At 46.3% G+C, this 23,281-nt stretch overlaps 1 protein-coding gene across 1 annotated transcript in view; it reads left to right on the plus strand.

Moving 5' to 3' along the window:
- The first annotated feature begins 6,504 nt into the window (after nucleotides 1–6,504).
- Nucleotides 6,505–23,281, plus strand: part of Fam81a (family with sequence similarity 81 member A) — a 50,653-nt gene continuing 33,876 nt past the window's right edge. The window contains exons 1-3 of the mRNA XM_052187899.1: nucleotides 6,505–6,711; nucleotides 19,631–19,727; nucleotides 20,697–20,970. Coding sequence (XP_052043859.1) covers nucleotides 19,717–19,727; nucleotides 20,697–20,970 — 285 coding nt within the window. The 5' untranslated portion in view covers nucleotides 6,505–6,711; nucleotides 19,631–19,716. The remainder of the gene's footprint in view (nucleotides 6,712–19,630; nucleotides 19,728–20,696; nucleotides 20,971–23,281) is intronic.

The following is a 23,281-nucleotide window of genomic DNA, read 5'->3' on the forward strand; positions in this document are numbered from 1 at the left end:
AATGTCCTTTGAGCAGTAATTATTATCAAAAAAGAAAGGGAAAATCATAACATAAATAATACATATGTTATTTATTATGTGTTAATTAGTTGTGCCAAGTTTTTTTTATTTTTTTTTTTTTATTTTTGGTTTTTCAGAGACAGGGTTTCTCTGTGTATCCCTGGCTGTCCTGGAACTCACTCTGTAGACCAGGCTGGCCTCGAACTCAGAAATCCGCCTGCCTCTGCCTCCCAGAGTGCTGGGATTACAGGCGTGCGCCACCACCGCCCGGCTGCCAAGTTTTTAAGAAAATAATGTCCCACAGTTTGAACTCCCCCTCTGCTTGAGGTGGGGATGGGGGTGGGGTGCTCAAGTGTCTCATAACTGCTAGAGTATTTTTTTTAAAAAAAGATTTATTTATTATATGTGAGTACACTGTATCTGTCTTCAGACACACCAGAAGAGGTCAGATCTTATCACTGATGGTTGTGAGCCACCATGTGGTTGCTGGGAATTGAACTCAGGACCTTTGAAAGAGGAGTCAGTGCTCTTAACCGCTGAGCCATCTCTCCAGCCCGGAGTATTTCATTTTTGACTTAATTTATTTATTTATTTTTTTACATTTTGTTTGTTTATTTTGTGTGTGTGTACCCAAGGGTATTTGGAAGTCACAGACAACCAGAGTAATTCGGATCTTTCCTTCCACTGTGTTGGTCCCAAGGATCTGCCTTCACCTACTGAGCCATCTCCTTGACTATGATGAAATATTTTAAAAGAGAAACCATGGTGATGAAATTAAGGATGGAGTTTTGATTGCCAGTTAGCATGAATGATGTTCTGGGCTTTCTGTTCCCTCACTGCGATCGTATATTCACAATAGTGAAGTGGCCAGGAATTTTTACTCGCCTGTAGAGAGCTCTCCCTGAAGTCTTTTCGCTCTTCCTTACACTGTGGCGACTCTTTAGTGACGAGCAGGTTCAGGAAACATTGCAGAAGAGAGGCACAAAGAATGTAAGAACTGCAGAAAGGGGTGGGGGCAGTGCTGTGAAGTGCAGTCTTCTGTATGTGACATGTGTGGGCACCCACAAGCCCACAGTAGCTAAGGTCATCTGCACAAGATGAAGTCAGCATTTGTGGGTCAGTCAGTGCAACAGACAGTACTAACCGAACACAGTGGGTTTAAAAACAAAACGCAGGGCTGGAGAGATGGCCCAGCAGTTAAGAGCAGTGGCCACTCTTCTAGAGACCCAGGTTTGGGTCCCAGCACCCACATGGTGATTCACAACCATCTCCAAATCCAGTTCAAGGTGACAAGGTTCATTTTTTCTGGTCTCTTCAGGTACCAGGCATGCATGAAGTGCACATACATAGATGCAAGCAGCATACATAGAATAATTTTTTAAAATAAAACAAAAAACCAAACAAACACAAAACACAACCAGGAGAGGACATAAAGGTTGGAAGGCCACATGCTGGGTTTGAAGGGAAGTCTGGAAGTGAAGCATTGTGGGTAGACAGGATAAGAGACATTGTATACATTTATGAAATTGTTAAAGAATAAATAAAAGACTCAAAAGAAAAAAAAAGAACATTGGCCAGGTATGGTGGTACACATATGTAATCTCAAAAATCCAAAGTTAAGGAGGAAGATCAGGAATTCCAGGCAAGCCTGGGGTCTTAGTTTTCTGGCATTGTGATAAATACCACAACCAAAAACAACTTGAGGAAGAAAGGATTTAGTTCAGCTTGTATTTGTAGTCCGTTGTGAAGGTTGGTCAAGGCAGGAGCTCGAGGCAGGACCGGAAGCAGAGACCCTGGAAGAATGCTGCTCCCTGGCTTGCTCCTCAGGGCTTTCTTATCACCTATCTTATATAACTCAGGAATGCTTGCTCAGGGATGACACCGCCCACAGTGGGCGGGGCCCTCCGTATCAGTCATCAATCAGGAAAATGCCCTAGAGTCTTGTCTAATAGACACAAACCCTAAACTAACAGTCCCTCTTCCTAGATGACTCTAGCTTTTGTCAAGTTGGCAAAAAGCCAACCAGCACACCTGGTTTACATAATGAGACACTGTCTCAAAAAAAAAAAAAAAAAAAAAAAAAAAAAAAAAAACCACAGGGAAGAGTGACCTGTCTCCCTTGCTTTTCTCTGCCACCCAGTCTTTCTTAACTCATCTGCCAACTACTCACGAAGGTCACCTGTGGACCTCTTTGTCTTTGCCCTCTCTGACATGGTCCCAACCCCCACACCCCTGGCTTTTCCTCACTGTTCCTCTGTGGGAAAGTTTCTTTTCTCTGTTCCCACGTGTGACCACTCCTAAGAGGAGGATTGCTCGGCTCCTTGTTTTTAGGAATAAGTGGCTTGTGACGCAGCCAACAGATCTGGATACCTGTGGGGCTGCACAGGAGGACAGGGCAGGAGGAGAGGAGGAACAACTCTGTCTCCTCATCTTCAACTCACCCCCTTTGTTGTGGCACGTCGACTTTACATTCTTACAAATACCATTTTTCAAAAAATATTTTTGAACATTTTTATTTATTATTTTTATGTGTATGGGTGTTTTACCTGTATGTATGCACCACATGCATGCATGTTCACAAAGGCTAGAAGAGGTCATTGGATCCCCTGGGACTGGAATTATAGATAGTCATGAGATGACATGTAGGAGCTGGCAACTGAACCTGGGTCCTTTGGAAGAGCAGCCAGTGCGCTTAACCACTGAGCCATCTCTCCAGGCCCAGCAAATAGCACTTTTGACCAACCTAGGCCCTCAACTATTTTTATTTTATTCGAGTGTGTGTGTGTGTGTGTGTGTGTTATGTATGCATGCATGTGTATTACAACATGTGTGGACATGAGGAGGTTAAGATGGACACTAGGTGTCCCCCTTGATCACTCTGTTTTTGGAGGCAGGGTCTCTCACTGTTTCCAGAACTCACCATTCTGGCTAGTCTAGCTAGCGAGCTTGTTTCTGGGATCCCCTATCCCTGTTTCCCAATGCTGAAATTACAGGTGACCACCATGCTTGCTTAGTGTTATAAATAGATTCTAGGGCTCTAAATTCTGGGCCTCATGCTTCCATGACAAGCACTTTGTATACCGAACCATCTGCCGGGTCTCATCTTGACTGTTTGAGTCTGCTTGCCGGGCAGTTTGACACCCTAGCCATTGTATCTTCTGCATCGATGCCAAGACAGGCCAACGTTACTTTAAAAGCAAACTTTCTGAATCGTCTGGGCTCAAAGACTGTACAAATTATTTCTATTTATAACTGGCTGGTAACTAATATTATAATACCAGGTTTACAAGACTGCTTGTCTTTTTATTAATTATTATAAATCACATGTATGTATTTGTGTGTTGGGGAAGAGAGGGTGCATGCACCAGGGTGCAGGTGTCAGGTTCAGAGAGCAACTTGCAGGAGTCAGTTCTGGCCTCTGCGTGTGGGTCTCAGGGATCCTGCTCCTGTCTCAGGCTTGGCCAGTGCCTTTACCTGCTGAACTTTCATTGATAAAAACCAATTTTAGTTTTATAGTTATAGTCCCTCGTGAAGGCAAGTCAAGTCGAGACTTCTTCCCTTGGCGAGGAAAAAAACATTTTTAGTAATAAACTCTGCTAGCACATGATAATTTGTGATAACTCCATGGTTTTGTAATTAAAGCAACACACAAAAAAATCCATTTCCTGTAATGAGTTACAATACAAACAATTCTGGAATACTGAGTTGAGTATGTGGTTGCAGCTTACCTGACAGGTGTGTAAAGGGGTCACAGAGAGTAGGATAAGCTTAAATTAGGATTAAAAAGAGATTGCCTGGAAAAGGGGGGGAGGGGAGAGGAGAGAAGCAGAAGTCACGGGCCTGATTTGATACTGTTGAAATTTTAGAACTAGTATCATGGTTCTTTGTTTTTGTTTTTTAATTAAGTGGTTTTTACTTTTTGTTTTCTTTAAAACAGAGTCCCCTCTGTAACCCAGGCTCACTTGGAAATCACAATGGCGTCCAGTCTTTCTACTTCAACCTTTTGACTGCTAGATTTACAGATATGAGCCACCAGGCCTTGCAAAGGAATCTTGAAAAATGTGGTGTCCTATGATAATCAGCATGATTGTTTAAAAATTAATTTAAATAGGTGTGTGTGTGTGTGTGTGTGCATGTGTGCGTGCACGCTGGCAAACCCCCTCGCCTTCCAGGTATTGCCCTTCCTCACCCCAAAGTGTGAGGAGGGTTTGTGGTAAATGAAACTATGCTTCGAAGGCCATCAGCAGTGACAGCTCTCCATTCTCTCCCCTTCTTAGGACCCTGACTTCCTGACTGCTGGCCTGCGGCAAGCTGAAGCAGTATCCAAGCTGAAGCAGGATCCGGGAGGAGCAGAGGGGGAAGGAGGGAAAGGGAAACAAAGTGCCCAGAACCAGGCTGTCTTGGTGGGAGGCACGCCCTACACCTACACGGGAAGGCGGCCTGTGGGAACCAGTAAGAAACCTCAGAACCTGACTGGCCTTACTGTGAGGAGTGCTGGTGCTTTATGATAACAGCTGTGTTTTCCCAGACACTGTGGCAAGTAATGTGTGTGTGTGTGTGTGTGTGTGTTATGGTGTGGGTGTGTGGACAACCTCAAATATCATTCATTAGGCATGGTCCACCTTTTAAAGACAGACTTAGAACTCATCAAGAAGGCTAGCTGCATGGCCAGTGAGCCCTGTTCTGTCGGCCTGTTTCTGCTTTCTCAGCTCTGGAATTACACAGGAACACCAAATCCCCATGGCTGCCTTAGAAAAACATGTTGATTTATTTTGTGCATGTGTGGAAGCTTGTGTGAGGATATGTGCACAACTCGAGTTTTCTCTCTCTCTCTCTCTCTCTCTCTCTCTCTCTATATATATATATATATATGTGTGTGTGTGTGTGTGTGTGTGTGTGTGTGTATATGTGTGTGTGTGTGTGTATGTGCTCTCTGAGGAACGAACTCAGGTCCTCACACTTGCAAGGCAAGCACTTTATCAGCTGAGCCATCTCCTCACCTCCTCAAATATATATATGTAACTTTTTTTCGAGACAGGGTTTCTCTGTGTAGCCTTGGCTGTCCTGGAACTCACTCTGTAGATCAGGCTGGCCTCGAACTCAGAAATCCGCCTGCCTCTGTCTCCCAAGTCCTGGGATTAAAGGCATGCACCACCATCGCCCAGCACCTCCTCAAATATATCTTAAATGGTGGAAATTCCCAGAGAACCTTCCACCATGGGATTGAATCCTATCTGTATTTACAGACTTCGCACCAGGTGATATGGAAAGAGAAGCCATCACACTAAAAGAACACTATTAGGTGAGATCTCCGTTACACAGAACTTAAGGCCATGACCTCCTGGCCACCACAGTCTTTCTTATACATGTCTAACTATTTGATTAATGTGTGTTAGTCTGCGATGGCCGGGAGAAGAGCAGAGTCCATGACTTCTCCATCTTCATCGTCTCCTTTTCGCCTCTGAGATAAAGCAGTTTCTAGCACTTGGCAGAATTCAATAAATACTGTTAGCTGAATGAATGCTATATTCTCTCTCTCTCTCTCTCTCTCTCTCTCTCTCTCTCTGTGTGTGTGTGTGTGTGTGTGTGTGTGTGTGTGTTGTGGAGTTATTACTTTACAGGCGAGTAAATTGCAGAACACTCAAGATGACACATAAATAACTATATGATCGAGGATTCCAAGACCCGACCTTCCCAAGTGGCTGCACAGCCTGCGTTCTTTCCAGCTTCCCTTTAATTGGGGAGCAGAGGAGAGCCGCTAGACAGGAGCACCTGCCCGGGGTAAGCCCATGCTTCTACGTAAGAGCTATGAACCAGACGCAGTGAGGCGAGCAAAGGTGGGATCCTCCACTCGGCTTAAACCCCACCTACGGAGAGGAAGCAAAATCGTGAGTGATTCCTGCTGAGAATCCAGCACGGATGGGAAGGAGGGCGAAGCTGGAACTCTCTGGGAGAGAGGCAGAAGGTAGGAGGAGGGCTGGGAGGGAAAACAGGGTAGCATTTTTCCAGGAGTCCTGTCTCTTGGGCCAATGTGCACGAGGCTCGGTGATTCCCTCTTATACACTTGTCGCCTGGAGGGTTCCATCACCTGTGCAGGCGGGGCGCTGGAAGGAGCTGTTTCCCGGATTATGGTCTCACCCCCTAACTTCTACCCAGTTTGAGGTGGGAAAAGCAGCTAACTATTTTTGTGGTAATCAGGCTTGGTGCATAAGGGATGCTAGGATTCCCGGGAAAATGACTGATGACTTTGCCACCAGGAAAGCTAGGCTCTCTTTGAAGCATCCTTCTCTGCCTCCAAGTCGACGCGCCCTACGACGGGACTGAGGTTCTTGCATGTCCCCGCCCGCCGACTCCCTGCAGCGAACTGGGTGGGGACCCGCGGCGCCGCGGAAAGGCTATTTTGAGTGTGGGAACGCGGCTGGAGGAGGGGCGCCGGCGGGCTGGGCGCGGGCGCGCGGGGAAAGCCTCCAGCTCGGGCTGCCACGGCAACCGCGTCCAGGCAACGCGCCCGGAAGCGGCTCTGGGAGGCGCGCGGCGGCTCGCGCCCTTCCCGGGTGGGGGAGCCGCGAACCCCGGGCCGGGCCGCGCGCGCGCTGATTGGAGCGCGGGCCCGCAGCCGGGTTCGCCCCGCAGAGCTCTGCGCTCGCGGCCACCGCACCCAGAGCGCCGGCGACGACATGGGCAGCCTCGGCGCGCCAGATCCGCGCGCGGGTGAGTCTTCAGAGGTGTCTCCCCTTCCCACACGTCTGGGTATCCTCTGGACCCAGGCAGCGGGTGCTCCCGCAGCTACCGTCGATGTGACCTTGGAGCAACCACTCCATGGATAGGCATGGGATAGTGCTGGGGAGAGGGGGTGAGGGATGAAGCCGCGCGTGCTCCGCGTGACACTCTGGACGTGAGAGGGTTAACTGCATGCTGACGCGCAGGGCTGAAGTTAGGCGCAGAGCGCAAGTGGCATTGCATCTTCGCGGGGGCTGCAGACTAGCAGACAGGAGAGGCCCCCCAGGGACTGTTTGAAGAGAGCCAAGGGTTTGCAGAGTTTTCCAGGACTAGGGGCAAGTCTATATCATCCCCAGTTGGAGCTGAGTGACCTTGGGTGGGTTAGCTACATTGCTCCCGCAGGTTCTCCGGTTTTCCTCTTTCGAAAGGAAGGGCTCTGGTTCTTTCCAGTTGCAGCACAAGGCTCTTTTGCTGGTACTGTGAGGCGAAGAAGGGCCCCTCTGGGTATGCAAGACTTGACATGTTTATTCCGCAAGGGGTTTCCAATGAGCTGGCTCCCAACGTGGCATGGAGGGAACAGTCTGTGGTCCAGAAGAGATCCTTAAAATGCATAGGTTAAAAATCCCTTCGGTGCACTTAAGTCCTGAACCCAATCAGGGCTCAAGCTACTGAATACTTCTTTCCAGATCTGATAGGAAACTTTGAGTCTGAACAGGTAAAATCAAAACCCAGTAGTGGCAGGCAGTGGCAAATTAAGTGAGTCATTTCTTCAATGTGCAGAAGCCGTGTGTGTGTGTGTGTGTGTGTGTGTGTGTGTGTGTGTGATGTGCGCATGCGTGCACTCAGTCTAAAGTCTGTGTATGCTGTTAGAGGTTATTTCATAGAAATAATGTTGGACTGGTTTGACTTCACAGAGGGAATCTCTTAGAACTAGGGGCAGACATTTGCTTTTTCTCTTTGAAGATTTGGGGGTGGGGGCTAGCAAGATGGCTCGGTGGGGGTAAAAGTCTTTGCCAGCAAACTTGAGGACCTGAGTTTGATCTCTGGAATCAACACTGTGAATGGAGAGAACCATCCAACCCCCACAAGTTGTTCTCTGACCTCCACACAAGGCACAGAAGCTAAATGAATAAATGTAATAAAAAATTAACAAATTAGGCTTCTGAGAGTAAATATATTCTTTATTAAGAAATGCACATTGTATCTGCCTTGGTGTGTGTGTGTGTGTGTGTATAGAGGTGACTTACAGGCTGTGGTTTTTTTTTTTCTAATTTTAGCACTGGATGGTACTAAAAATGACACAGAGGCCATTTCCCCCCATAAACTTCCCTTTCCTCCAAGGAGCCTCCTCAGGCACGATTCCTATCCCTGGACAGTTGAGATGACTCTGACTTTGTGGTTCAAGGACATTCTTGACAGTCATGGGAATCTGACTTTCTCTGTGTAAAGCTGTTAGCTGGGAAGGCAAGTTTTTAGTTAGTAAGCTTCTGCCAGCTCGCCTACCTGAGGGCGTAGGAATCGTTAATGGTTTACATATTAGAAATCTGATTTGCAAACAGATACAAAAGTCCTGGTTGGCCAAGAATTCTGCCAGTGGGCCTACAACCCTTTAATGAACCACAAGTCCTCAACCTTAGATCCTTTGTTGGCAAAGGACTCATCCTCCTGTGCTGGCTGCTAACCCACCAGTGTCTCCTTTTGTGTATCCTCCACCCACTCCTGTATTTGCACTTTCCTGTCTCTGAGCCCATCTCCCCTCCTCCCCTCTGTCAGAGTGTGAGCACTGAGCTTCCTTCCTCCAGAACACCCCTTCCCAGTGGGACACTTTCACAAGACCTTGCCCTTGTTCCTTAGTGCCACCTCCAAGGTCTTAACCCTTCGAATGTGGTACTATCTTCTCAAGGCCCTCGTTCTTGCGTTCCTGGTTTGGTACTTGCCAAACCTGGTGGCCCTTCAGAAGTGCTCTGCACATTTCGAAAAAGACAGGGCTTATTTAGACTCTCTCAAACATCAACATGGAATCATTAGGGTGGCATAGGACCTTAAAAAGCCAAAATCAACCAACCAACCAGACAAACAAACAAAACCCTTTCTATAAAAAAACAAAAAAACAAAAACAAGGCTTAGGTTAGCAAAATGGCTCAGCAGGTAAAGGCACCTGAGCTCCCTCAAGATGAGCCTGAGGCTCAGAATCTCTGCACAGCACAGGACAGAGCCATCTCTTCCAAGTGGCCTTTTGACGTACACCTAGGCGCCAGGACAAACACAATTTTTTTTTTGGAAAGTCTTTTTTGTTTGTTTGTTTGTTTGCCTAAAAAGAAAAAACAAGCAAAGTGTGGATGAGGAGGGAGAAAACAGCTTGTCTGGAGGCTGCTGTTCACTCGGGCAGGGAAACCACTTCACTTGAGGTTCTAGAAGAGTCATAAACAACGACCCAGGCGCAGCTAACTGCATTCTCTGCTCTGCTAGCTTTGCAGGTGAGTTCCAGTTCACACTGACTCGCTCCCACTCCACACAGTACCTCAGCTTTGACCCCTGTGGCTCCGCCTTTGACCCCCTCCCCATGGCTCCGCCTTGACCCCTGTGGCTCCGCCTTTGACCCCCTCCCCATGGCTCCGCCTTGACCCCTGTGGATCTGCCTTGACCCCTACAACTCCGCCAGCATTTTCTTTAATCCACTGAAATTGACCTTTAAGAACCTTCCTACTGAATCTTTCCACCTTCTCTGTGCCTGACTTTAACCATCAGGGAGGACTCCAGCCTGTTCTTCCGTGTCATTGTAATGCCTCAGCCCATCTTCAGGACTCTACATCTCCACCTCTCCCATCAGCACATGTGAGCTCTGAAAAATACCATGTTTTGTCTTGACAGGTTTGGCATGTTTATCTTTTTTTTTTTTTTTTGAGTCAGGGTTTTACTATATAGACCAGGCTATCCTCATATCCTCATATCCAGAGATCTGACTGCTTCTGCCTCTAGAGCGCTTAGCTTAAAGGTGTGAGCCACTGTTTGCAGACGTGGACTTCTTATATTCCAGTCTCCAATATCAAAAACTCCCTCTTTGTCTGTTTTCTTCTCCTCGCCTACCAGGTCACCCAGGAGAAAGTCACAAAGACCTTCGGACTGGATCTGTTCTAAATTGACGCTGACTCTAATTTCAGGAAGGCTTGCTTTTCTCTGAAGCAAGAGAACTGTATTTATTCTTCACCAACCCCACTGCATCCACTTTGTCAGTGCCCTGGCTTTCTCTCCCTTAAACTCCAGGTTCCTTTTTAGAAAGTGGCCTTTGATGGATAAGATGCCGGGCATCCACATCTGCCATCTTGCTCTCCACCTCTGTAAATGCAGCTGTGCCCTTCTGTGAGTCTCCAAGTGTTTCCTTCTCAATCTCTCCAGGATCTTACTGGTTTGGTCTGGGAATCAGGAGTGTCTCTGTGTCTGTCCTAAGTCTAGTCTAAACCCATTCTACAATCTTGTTCCCTTACTCTAGTCCTGTGTGTCCCCGATTGGGAACATGTTCCTTTGTCAGTTTGTCATGGTCCTTTTGTCTTTCTTTGCTCCCTCTTTCCTCTGCCCCACCCTCATTCTGTCAGACAGTCATCTTTTCTGTAAGAGATGGTGCTAGAGTTTCCATTCTGTTTCCTAGAACCTTCTCTAGTGGAGGGAGTCATGGTACTTGCTAACCTGTGGTTAAGAAGCTCACGAAATGTGATTAATGTGACCAAGGACCTGAACGTTTATTATTTTTTTTATTTGCTTATTTTTGAGCTGTGTTTGAACTCACAATCCTCCTGCCTCTGCCTCTCAAGGGCTGAGATTACAGGCATGTGCTACCACACCTAGCCTGAACTGAGTTTCCAATTTATGTGGATTTTAAATGAACTTAAACTCAATGGAAAGAGCCACGGGGAGCCATTGACGGTTGTGTGGGGAGGGCAGAGACTGCATTAAAGCCAGATCAGCTGTTCTGTTGAGCTTAGTGTGGTTTCTCCTTTGACTGAACACTTCCTTTATCTCTCTGTGGAAACTGCCTCCTCACAGTTCCCCTAGAGGGGTCCTGGCTGCAGAACTGAGCCTTCCCTCTGCCCTTCTCCTTGACTAATGCCCTGCTGTCATCCTGTGCCTCTCTCTGTCTGTCTTCATGCTGGGCTTGGTTGGTGCCTTTCTCACTGGCCCCTAGCGTGGGGTTCTGAAGTTGTTCCCGCACCCTGTCTCCTCTCCTCCTGACCTCCTCTTTTCTCCTTCCTAGCTTCAGGGTCCAGTCAGAGCCCTGCCCGAGTGGAGCCCATGTTCCCTCCATCCTGTGAGGCTGATACAGAGGTTGAAGTAGAGGGAGCACAGGATAACTCAAGGCAGAGCTGAGACAGGAGCTCTGGCAGGCAGTGTACACACCCACCTCTGCCTGGCCTGCAGGCCCAGTGTACACACCCACCTCTGCCTGGCCTGCAGGCCCAGTGTGCACTCCCACCTCTGCCTGGCTCAGGACCCTGACATGATTATTTTATCACTTTGTTTTTCTAACAATCTCATTCCCCTTTAATTTTTTTTAAAAACTTAAACTACTAATTCAGATTTACGGAAATGCTTCGACAATAAGCTTGAAAGTTCTGATCTCCCTTTCAGCCGCATTCTATAAATATTAACTTTCGTCCACACTTGTTTAATCTTCTGGCACTTTCTCCCACTCTCCCTTGCATCTATTTGTGGATGTGTGTACAGACACACGCTTAGCTCCTAATTTCTCCTGTACGATGTCAGATCAGCAGGGAGACAATGTACCTGTACTGTCCCAAATACTTTAGCATATATTGCCTTCCTTTAAAAGGACTTTTTAAAAAATACCGCAGTTGTCAAAATCAGGAAATTAAGTTTGAGTCAGTGGTGTGCTCTAATCTACAGATGTCCTAATAGTACTTTATTCAGGTGTCCTAATAGTACTTTATACAGAAGAGGAAGCTGTTTTTAAAAGGCTCTGATTTAGGGGTCAGGATCCAATCTATGGTTTAAAAAAATCCATTTAGTAGTGTGTGTGCATGTGTGTGTGTGCGTATGTGTGTGTGTGTGTATTCATGTATGTGTGCATGTGTGTATATATGCACATATACATATGTATACACATTCATATTCCTGAATGCACCCCCTTCAGTCTATATAGTGTTACCTGTATGTATGTTAATTTTCAGAGCTGACCCGTTGGTATTGGATAGCCAGCCAATGTGCTCTTCCCTGAGAAAAACAATCTCTTCTGCTCTCTGATTCCTCTCTCAGTGTTCCTTAGTTACCTGTAGTTCCTTTTGTAGATTTGAGACTTCATGGGCTTCCCTGTCCACTTTAACATTGGGCTTCCTGAGGCTCAGGAGACACTTTGAGGTGTCTGTCCCTCAAGCCAGAGTGAGCCTTACCATGGTGGACAGAGGGCAGAGAAGTGGGGCCCCTTTTCCATGACTTTCTTTTTAAATGTTTTGATAGCATATAATAATTATGCACTAGGGCTGGAGAGATGGCTCTGTGGTTAAGAGCACTGACTGCTCTTCCAGAGGTCCTGAGTTCAATTCCCAGCAACCACATGGCTCACATCCATCCTTAATGGGATCCAATGCCCTCTTCTGTGTGTCTGAAGACAGCTACAGTGTACTCATATACAACAAAAAAAATCATTAAAAAAAGGAATTATACACTATACACTTAATGCCATGTTTTATTATGATATTTTCATACACATACACATTATATTTCAATCATATTCCCCTCCCCCATCATTGTATCTTCCCCCCTCCACCGATGATTTTCTTCCCTCTTTCTAGGGAGACCCTCTTCTGCTTTCATGACCCTCACTCTTTCTTGGGTGTGCATGTGTGTATGTGTATGTGTGTGTGTGTGCATGTGTTTGTACATGTGTGCATGTACATGTATGTATGTCCATGTAGGCATGTATGTGTGTGGCATGGGCCCCTTACCAGGAACTTTCTTCCCCCAGCAATGATCCTCAAAGAGGATCAGGGCCTCCTGAGTGCACCCCCTCCAGGAAAGGATATTGAAGGCTCTGACCTTGTGTGGGCAGCCACAGTTGCTGTGGATGCAACGGACCCATCATGCCCAGAAGTGAGCACTCCACACCCCTGCTGTTCTTCTCACCACTTCTGGGTGATGGCGCCCGTGTCCTGGGGGTGGGGGGGATGATACCGACTTTTGTGATTGTGTATTTTGCAGGCATTTATTTATTTATTTATTTAGGTTTTTTCAAGACAGGGTTTCTCTGTGTAGCCCTGGCTGTCCTGGAACTCATTCTGTAGACCAGAGCTAGCCTCGAACTCAGAAATCTTCCTGCCTCTGCCTCCCAAGTGCTGGGATTAAAGGCGTGCGCCACCACCGCCCGGCTTTTGCAGGTATTTATTCTCAGCGCTTTGACCAGCCAGGAGTGTCTGACCACTGACCACTGCAGCAGGAAGCGTCTGTGTCCAGAGCTGACTTGGCTTTGTCTATGCGCTCTCCCACTTCCCTTCCTCCCTTCCCATGCTCATCTCGACTCTCTGCTGTAACCCCAGATGAATTTTGGAGAAAGGGGAGACTTGTTTGCTTTTTACTGTTGGGCAGTTTTTTTTTTTTGTTTCTTTTCCATAGCCCAGTAGTTGACTAGTAGATCTTATCTTACTTTATTATGTGGTTCTGACATTTGAACCCGAAGCCTCAAGCATGCTAGGGAAGCAGTCTACCACTGAGCTACTAGTCCCCTCCTCTCACAGCCCCTTTGACCTGTTAGAAATGTGGCGGCGGTGATTCCAAAAACAATCTAGCAAGCTGTAGTTCTCTCTTTCTGTCACACCAGGAGAGTGACTGAGCATGTGCAGCATGGGAAGGATCAGTCTCTTGAATGAAAGCTCGTGCGTCTCCTGAAGCGGCAACACTCAGCTTCTTGGTGGTGCGCAGAGGAGGGTCCTCCCTCTGGGTGCAGGGAAGTCTTCCCTGCTGAGTGGTGGCCAGCTCCCAGCCCCGATGGCTTGTGGTGATGACACCCTCTGTGGATGCAGCTCCTGTAGGAGGGCGAGGAAAGCAGAGATCCTGCCGCTTGAATGTGGCTTAATAAAGAGAGCATTTGTGTGGGATGGAGTGTGTGGGGGTGCGTTTCGAATTATGGAATTCTTAAAATTGTTTAACTGGGAAGATGTTTTTTTTTTTTTTTCAGAAACCTCTGGTGCCTTGAGCTTGTTTTTCTGTTTATTTTATATTGCTTTTCTCCCTGGGTGTTTTTTTTTTTTTTTTTTTTTAATTATCTGTGCAAGGGCTCAAGAGTCCTCCCCTGCACTCTCTAAATAGTTAAGAGTATTAATGTGCTGTGCTGTGGTCACTTCAGATCTCTGAGAAGGAGGTTCCAGGGCAGGCAGAGAAGGGCGGTGGTGTCCCCTGAGGACCCAGACAAGGGCACGAGGCTGGAGGCTGGGGGTTTCTTCCAAGCCCACACCCTCAGCTTTTCAGTTAGAAAGTCAGGCAGGGTAGAAGCTCAAATGCACACCCAGCCCTCAGCCTGCACGAGAACCAGAAGTCGTGCCTTCCCCGCCTGTGGGTGAACCCTGTTGCAGAGAGGGTGTAGGTAGAAAGTTTATACCCAATTTTAATAATATTTTTTCTGCTCTTGCTGCTGCACTTGGCAGACTCCCTTTTTAACATTTGGTAATGTGTCTTCACTAATGCTAGAAAGAAAAGTCACCAAAAATAGCTATTGGGAAAAGTAATATTAAGCTATTTCTTAGGGTGTGGCTGCATGCATGCAAGAGCGCATGGGTTCCCTGCAAGGTGACCTGAAGGCTGCTGCCACATATAAGCTGGCGGAGCATCTTGAGTCAGCCGCTGAGATGCCACTTGGGCAGAGCACTGTCTTAGTCACTGTTCCAATGCCGAGAAGAGACACCACGACCAAGACAGCTCTTATAACATTTAATTGAGGGCTTGTTTACAGTTTCAGGGCCTTAAGTCATTATCATAGAGGCTGGAAGCACGGTGTGGTGCTGGAGAAGCAGCAAAGAGCTACATTCTACTCTGTAGCTAGAGAGAGAGACAGAGAGAGGCAAAGAGACACACAGAGAGATATAATCAGATACAAAGAGAGACAGACACAGAGACACAGAGAAAGACAGAGAGAGATAGTCAGAGAGGCAAAGAGAGACAGAGACACAGAGAAAGACAGAGTCAAAGAGAGAGACAGAGGCACAGAGACAGACACAGAGAGAAAGAGAGACAGAGACAGAGAGATAGAGACAGAGACAGAGACAGAGAAAGAGAGGCTGGGCTTGGCTTTCAAAGCCTCGGAGGCTGGGTCTTGAGAGCTAGCTCAGGGGTTAAGAGCACAGGCTGTTTTTCCAGAGCACTTGGGTTCAATCCCCAGCCCCCACACGATGCTCAAACCTGTCTGTAGCTCCAGTGCCATGGGATCTGACACTCTCATACAAACAGACAGACATGCAGACAAAACATCAATGCACATGAAAAAAAGAAATAAATCATAAACATAGATAGATAGATAGATAGATAGATAGATAGATAGAACCCCAAAGCCCACCCCCAGTGAAATACGTCCTGCAACAAGGCCACACCTCCTAATCCTTCTCAAATAGGGCTACTCTCCAGTGATTCAGCATGCAAACCTATGAGCTGATGGGGGCCTTCTTATTTAGATCACCGCCAACACCTCAGTGATTAAAAAGACGGGCCTCTCCCCATTAGATAAATAAAACAGCAGATGAACCCATCCGTATTTATGAGCATCTGTGAAGAGGCATAATGCCTGGCCTCCTAAGAGTTACAGATTCCTATAGGAGGCAGTTCCTGCTGCCCTAAAGCCCCTCAGTTGGGAAGACACCATCCACAAACAGTTCGAATAAACAATAGAGACTCAAATAGCATTTCAAAATAGCTGTTATTAATAGACAAGAACAAAGCTGATGGTTTTTTGTTTTGTGTTTTTTTTTTTTTTCAGGGATTCTCCTCAGCACACTGGTTTTGTTCTGAGCCCTGGTGAGTGGGTTCAGGCGACACCCCAACTGTTTCTTGCACTCTGGGGGTTTGTTTGTGAGGCCACTCACTGGTGTTCGCAAGGCCAGGAAATATTTTAAGCATTCCAAACCTTCTTAAAATATAATTATTTTAGATTTAAAGATTTCATTTCATGGATGTGATGTTCCACCTGCATGTGCATATGCATGCACACCACACTCATGACCTAGTTAATCAGAAAGAGTTGGATTCTCAGGAACTGGAGTTTCAGATGGTTCTGAGTCACTATGCTGATGCTGGGAACTGAAACCAGGCCTTCTACAATTCACTGCTGAGCCTTCTCTCCAGCCCCTGGCCCTTTATTTGAGACTGGGCCTTGTGTACCTTAGGTTGGCTTTCAAAGCCAACAGTGAATTCAATTCACTGTGTAGTCAAGGATGACCTAGAACTCCTGATTCCCTTTCCTCCACCTGTGTGCTAGGCTTGTAAGTGCACACCCTACCACACTGGCTTTTGCTGTGCTGGGGTGAGACCCAGAGCTTCTGCATGTTTGACAAACATTCTACCAACTGAGGTATATCGCTTGCTCTCTGAAACTCAATTTTGTGAATCAAACCAAGATCCTCTCTCACCTGTCTAGTGCAATGGCTTTCCCATTGTGAATGTCATAGAGTGGAAGAAAAGAAAACAAGTCTTGCCCCATGGATTCAAAGCCAGTTGCTAGGGGCCCCTGGAAATGTCTGCCTGGGACCTTATAAGCCCATCACCCCCAGTGGAAAGGGGACTTTTAAAATGCTGTGGGTGGCACCTCAGAGCTGCTGTGTCTGTGCCACACGCTCAAGTCCCCATGGGAAGGCAATCCAGGCCACAGTCACAGCTGTGGCTATGACTGCGGCACCAGGCTCAGGTCTCCTGTGCCCACAGGAGAATGAGAAGGTAAAGCTGACAGCATGTTGTTCTAATTGAGTCATAGTGTTAAAGCCTCAACCCAGAGCGAGGCTTCCTTCTTCGTCTTTTACAGCCTACGGTGAGCAGTTTTTACACTTGCTACACTCGCTGGTGAGCTCCTTGTTTTATTCAGGAAGTGCTTGTTCAAATTTTTGTAATTGTGAAGATAACATGCTTATTAAAGTATTTCGAAAATGAGAACAGAATAAAAATATGCTTAATGCTATTGGTTACATTTTAACAGCTATCTTTCTACTGTTTTTAAAATGTACTGTAGAACAGGGCAGGGAGGTGCACACCTGCCTTTCCAGCGCCCAGTCAAGCAGGGAGATTGAGAGTTCGAGGCCACCCTGGGCTCCATAGCAAATTATTTGCTACCTTGGACTAAATGGAGAGAGCCCATGTCAAACAAGAGAGCCAACAAAATTACTGTCATAATAAGCCGCTGTCCTGCTCTTCCTGGGGTAGTGGAGGGGGGATTTCTGAGTTTCTGGGGGTGACGTAGGATCTAGGCGGTGTCAAGGTGTGATCAATAAATGTAAGGCACCTGCCGTTGTCCAGGTAAAGGTCAAGCTGCGTGTCGTGGTTGTGAGGACACATGACTCACAGACCATGTATGGTCCACCTCTCAGCCTAATGCCACCTCCGTTCTTGAATATTCTGGGCCAGGATTTTTTTTTTCTCCAGGGGTGGCTCACTTGGTTTCCAAACTTCTGATGTTGGGATGGGTCGGGTAAGCCAACTACAAGGGAGGAGCCAGGCCTGGTTTCTTATTTTAGCTTGTTGTCTGAGGCTCTTTGGGAACATGGACCCCGATGGTTGTTCATAGTGCTCTTTCCTTGGTCCGGTCTAGCTGGGTGTGTTGGCTTTGGCAAGTAGGCATCCTTCTCTCCTCAAAAGTGGTAATAGCCAGATACTGACCATTCATGCCACAGAGGCAAATCCAGCCCCAGAGGAGCAGGGTTGGAGGTGAGAGACAAGAGAAGACAAACATAGCATTTAAAAGCAGCCTCAAGCTGGGACTGGGGTGTAGCTCGGGAGGCAGGATGATGGCCTGGAATAACAGAGCCTTAAGTTGGATTCCCGTGTTCTGTGTAAACCAGGATCCTTAACACTCTGAAGTTAAGAGGGTTGGCTAGATAGCCCAGTGGCTAAGGCTGTTTGCTTCTGAGACTGGTAAAACCTCAACTCAACAAACAAACAAAACTTCCCCAAAATAAAGGCGAACCTCAGGGAATTGATGACACAATCAGAACAGCACATGACCCTGACCTGTCTGATTACACCGTAGAGCCACTGACAATTAATGAATGGGAGATGCCTGAGTCAAGGCGGTGCCCTGGAGCTGACAAGGGGAAGATCTGGAAAAACCACCTGGGAAGGGACTTTACCTAGTAATTTATTATCAGCCTCTTATTTAGCTACAGTAGAGATCCCTTTCACTATTGTAGCAAGGAGTCCTGGTGCAAGCCAAACAGGTGACTAAACAGATGAACAGATTCTTGAAGCATCCATGGAAGGTCACCGGCCCCAAACAGGTGTTGATGTGTGTTATGAATTCACGCCATAGGGAATTCTATATCATGGAGTCAGTAGCAGATATTGGGAAGAGTTGAAGATGTCTTGTAGTCAGGAGTGTCCTCTCTTCCTTCCCAGAGTTCATGTGGCTGAGATTTCTGTAGCTCAGGCGTGTGGGTGGCGACAGCTGTGAAGGGGATGGTGAAAGTTTACCTTTGGCCATAAGTTTGTGCTGTCTACAGTCTCTGACTGCGGTTCTGATGGGAGTGCGAGATATCCATGATGGCTCCTAATGGATGCCAAATGAGTGTTAAGTTGGGCTGTTTCGTTAAGGAAAACCTCATAAGAGTGACACATAACCTTAAGAGTGTAAATGTTCTATGATTCCAAACTTCCATATGGGCTTAATTCTATTTTGTCCAAATGGTAGAAGTTCTTAACTTTGACACCTACATACTGGTTGAACATCATAGCTTGTTTGACATGAGTCACTTTTTTTTTTCTTTAAATGTAATTTGTTTAAATTTTAAAGTTCTTTGTCTGGGAAAGTGAAATAAATGTTCACAGTTTGAAAGTCTAAAAATAAAACACCGGAGAATTGATGCCAAAACAATGGTGTCAATCAGAATGCTTTCTCGATCCAGTGTTGGAATGGGACTAATTACAGAATTGGCTCGTGGGTACCAGGCACTCATTGTTTTAAGCCAATTAACCACAGGCTTGAGAGACCTAAGTCTAAAACTCTAGTTTTCTGATGAGTTGTGACAGCCAGATATTGTGCATATGTAAGATTTGGTATGAATGGGTATGTTTTATAATGAAGTTTTTTTAAATTCAAACACATTCATGTCATTCTCTTGGTGGGTAGACAGGTTCCCCCAAATCAGCTTCCATTAAACATACATTGTTTTAATTTTCAATCTATTTAGAAGCACACGATAATTGCTCATCCAGATCCAATTGGCTAAGGTGGCTTATTGAAAATTTCTACAGAGAAGTACAAGATTGAAATCTCTTAAGGAAATTGCTTTGGGAACCAGGGTGTCACTGGGAGGGGCAGAACATGTGGGAAGAGCTGGGTTCTAGCCTTGGGATTTCAGGAGACGTGAGGGGAGGGTCTTGCCTCTGGAAAAGTAGTTTTCAAGTTCACGATGTAGATGGAAAAAGAGGAAAGTTCTGGAACCCCATTTGATGGTCCTTGCTGCTCTGTCTGGTAAGGATTGTCAGTGTTCATTTCAGAAGCATTTTGGTTTTCCAGGCTCTTTCCCCCTTCTTGGGAAGCATTCGCTGTGTATTTCATGTGTAAAGTCAAAAGCACTCACAGCTACAGCTGATCAGCGTTTCCACACAATGTAGGAGCCTCGTGGTAGCTTAAAAAAGCAGAGTTTGAGGTCCTTTAAATTCTAAGTATTAACCGTCCAATAATTTAGCACTTATTGTTGTTTTTTTCCAACAGATGTGAACTATTAAGAAGAAAATGGCCCAACAGGACACCGTACTTCCTTCTCTTGTCAACCAGGAAGGGTATACTATCTGGAAAATATGCATCTAAGGTATAATTTATCTTTCCACCAATTGTTGCTATAGGGTGTGGAGGTCATGAAAGATCACACCTTGTGGCCAATTACATTGTAAAGGTCATTTTGTTTCAGGGCAAGAAGAGCATTATCGTGTCCCTCTCATGGCTCCTGTAGACCACTTCATGACCCAAAAGGGAGAGATTTCATGGTGGCCCTGCCAACAATAAAATTGCTTTCTGCCAACAGTAAAATCACTGTGGAGCTTGAGACGAATGTTCCCATTAGCTCTTTGAAATCAGAAGTTGCATATTGGATGCCTGTGGGAAAATATTGCTCACAGAAATACATCAAACCGTCTGCCTATCATAGGTTCTTTCTAAATGAGCCATCATTTAAATAGTGAGGTGACCTCACAGCCACATATGATTTTCCTGGCTCATTTTGAAGTATCACTTTTTTGACAGCAAACAACAAAAAAACCCAAACAACACCAAAAACAGACCTCATTTCCAGAAGGTCTTTTTATGCGTGGAACAAAATCATGATACCCCAGGGGACATACTAGCTCTATAGAGTCTCTGCAGCCCTCCTGATTATATCCCGTGTGGTTCTTGGCCATCGTTTCTGATACTGCCTGGCCACTGTAGGCATTGGGGATCATGATCAGTGCTTTAGGGGAAGGGAGAAGGAGGCAGTAGGCCTCTGGGGTCAGCTTGATCTGGCTATCACAGCTAATATCGGGGAGCCATAGTATGTCCACACTGCCAGCCTCCTGCTTCCTAGGGATCACAGAGTCTGCCAGCAGTCCACTTAATTCTGTGGGTACAGTCATCTTAAAAATCCTGTTTAGCTCTCAAAGAAAACTCTTTTGGGTAGAAACTTGAGTCCCATTTAGTTTGTGGCGACAGACAATTTGTTCTTCCTTCTTTGGAGAGTCTTAAATCTGGCTTAGAAGATTATCTTCTCCCCAGCATCTTCCAACAATGTGACTCCCTTCTGCAGGCGAGTGAAGACCATGCCCCGACACAGCCAGTCCCTGACCATGGCGCCCTACTCTTCTGTGAGTCTGGTGGAGCAGCTGGAAGACAGGATCCTCTGTCATGAGAAAACCACAGCAGCACTGGTGGAGCATGCCTTCCGCATCAAAGATGACATCGTCAGCAGTTTGCAGAAGATGCAAAATAAAGGGGGTGGTGACCGCTTAGCCAGGCTGTTCTTGGAAGAGCACATCAGAAATATAACCGCCATTGTGAAACAACTGAATCGGGATATTGAGGTAAGGGGCGTGCAAGCCAATGGATCATGCGCATCACCCAAGACCTGGTCCGTGCCAGGTTACCCAAGTCTGAGTCCCAGCTATCACACAGGCCTGCATCCATGCTTTGTGTGTGCATGCTCATGTATGTATGCATGCATGTGTGCACTTGTGTGTGTATTCACCCGATCATGCATGAACAGAGGTTGACTTTGAGTTCCCTGTTGCTCTCCACCTGTCCTAACTTCATTTCTATCGCTGTGATAAAATGTCTCAACAGAAAGCATCTTAGGAAACAAAGGGTTTATTTTAGCTTACAATTCCAGGTTACTGTCCATCATTGTGAGGAAGGTAAGGCCAGTTGCATCACATCCACAGTCAACATCAAAGAAAAAAGAATTCATATATGCTGATTTAGAAGTCTTGCTAGTCAGCCTGACTTCTCCATTTTTTCATAACCACCCACAGTGGATTGACTCTTCCCACTTCAATTAACTTAAAACACCACTCCTCTACACACACAGTGACATGCCTACAGGCCAACCAATGTAGACAGTCCCTCACTGAGACTCTTCTCCTGTGATTCTAGGTTGTGCTAAGTAGACAATTAAACTATCACAACATTATAGGCTTAGATTTTTCAAAACCTGCTTTAATGAGGGTTCTTAAAGGCTTCAACCTCCCTTCTAGCCCACTACCCACCAGAGGTAGGGGAAAAGAAAGGTTAATAAGAAATGGGGGTTGTGGACCTGTTTAGAAATAGTTCTCTGGGGTAATTCCAATCTTTGTTGTCAGCCGTCCGGTCCACTAGCAAACACTCAAATCAGTAGCAGCAGCTCAATTCAGAAAAAACAAGAGGCAGAAGTAGCAAGAAGCAGCAGGAATACCACCAGAAGTTTTTTGGTGCTTTTCTCTTTATGAAGTCATGGCAAGCTAAGATAAGTGAAGAAAGCAAGACGAACCAATGCCAGAGCGTTGTCAGCAAAGTCCAACGAAGACCAGCAGAGTGGACCAATGCAAGAGCATTGTCTGCTGTCTGTTGGGTTATATTTTTACTCTTTCCAAACATCATGTGTCCTCACAAGCATCTGCTCCAGCAAAACATCACACACCCTTTCACCAGGCAATTTCAAGAAAAACACCACGTCTGTTCTCAGCAAAACATCCTCTCACATGTCTGCTTCAGCAAAACATCCTCTCACATGTCTGCTTCAGCAAAACATCCTCTCGTCAGACAAACATCACATGATACAACTGAGTGACAAAACCAGAAATTCCCACTTCACACCACCCTGTTTTTTGAGACAGGATTTCTTACTGACTCTGAAACTGACCTTTTTGGCTAGATTGACTCTGGTCAACAAGCCTCAGAAATCGGCCAGTCTCTGTCTCCCAGCTTTGGGGTTACAGGTACACACCACCATACATGGCTCTTACATGGATGCCGTGGATCCAAACTCAGCCCAGCAGTCTGCACAGCAGTCACTTAACCAACTGAATCATCTCTCCAGCCCTTCCTCCCGTTGTGATGTAAGCTCACTGTATAGCATAGGCTGGTTTGAATTTGCAACGTGTATCAGTCCCCCTGCCTCCGTCTCACAAATGCTGGAACTTCGGGCATTTGGCAGTAGATGGGAGCTGTCTATCTTGTCTATTATTACTAGTACTTTTAGTAATGTAGTCCAGGCTGGCCTTGACCTCTATGTACCCAAGGATTACCTCTTAAATGCTGGATTATAGGTGTGTACTACACTGCACGATTTTGTGGTGTTCAGAGGACCCAAACTAGACTTTGGTGCATGCTGGGAAAGCACTCCATCAACTGAGATATACCCTCCACCCCACATTTACTTTAGTATAGGGTCTAATGTGTCCCAGGCTGGCCTCAAACTCACTATGTATTCAAGGCTGTCCTTGAACTCCTGATCTCCCTGCTTCCAAGTTCTGGGATTAAGACTGTGCATCACGGGGCTGGATAGTTGGCTCCACAGTTGAAAGCACTTGCTGCTCTTGCAGAAGACCTGGGCTTGGCTCCCAGCACCCTCATGGCGGCTGACAACATCTAGTACCTCTAGTTTCAGGGGGTCCGGTGTCCTCGTCTGGCCTCCTCAGACACCAGGCATGCAAGTGCACATTCAGGCAAAATATGTCTACACATAAGCTAACAATAAATAAATCTTGAAAAAAAGAATGATTTGCCTTGTCTTTTATTTCTACTTCATTAAAGTTATAGCTTTTATTTGTGTGTGTACATGTGTTCACATGTGTGAGTGCATGTACTGTGGTGCATGGATGGAGGGCAGAGAGCCAGGAGTCAGTTTTGCTCCTCCAC

This window comes from Apodemus sylvaticus, chromosome 7 (assembly GCF_947179515.1).
Source record: "Apodemus sylvaticus chromosome 7, mApoSyl1.1, whole genome shotgun sequence".
NCBI classification, from domain to species: Eukaryota; Metazoa; Chordata; class Mammalia; order Rodentia; family Muridae; genus Apodemus; species Apodemus sylvaticus.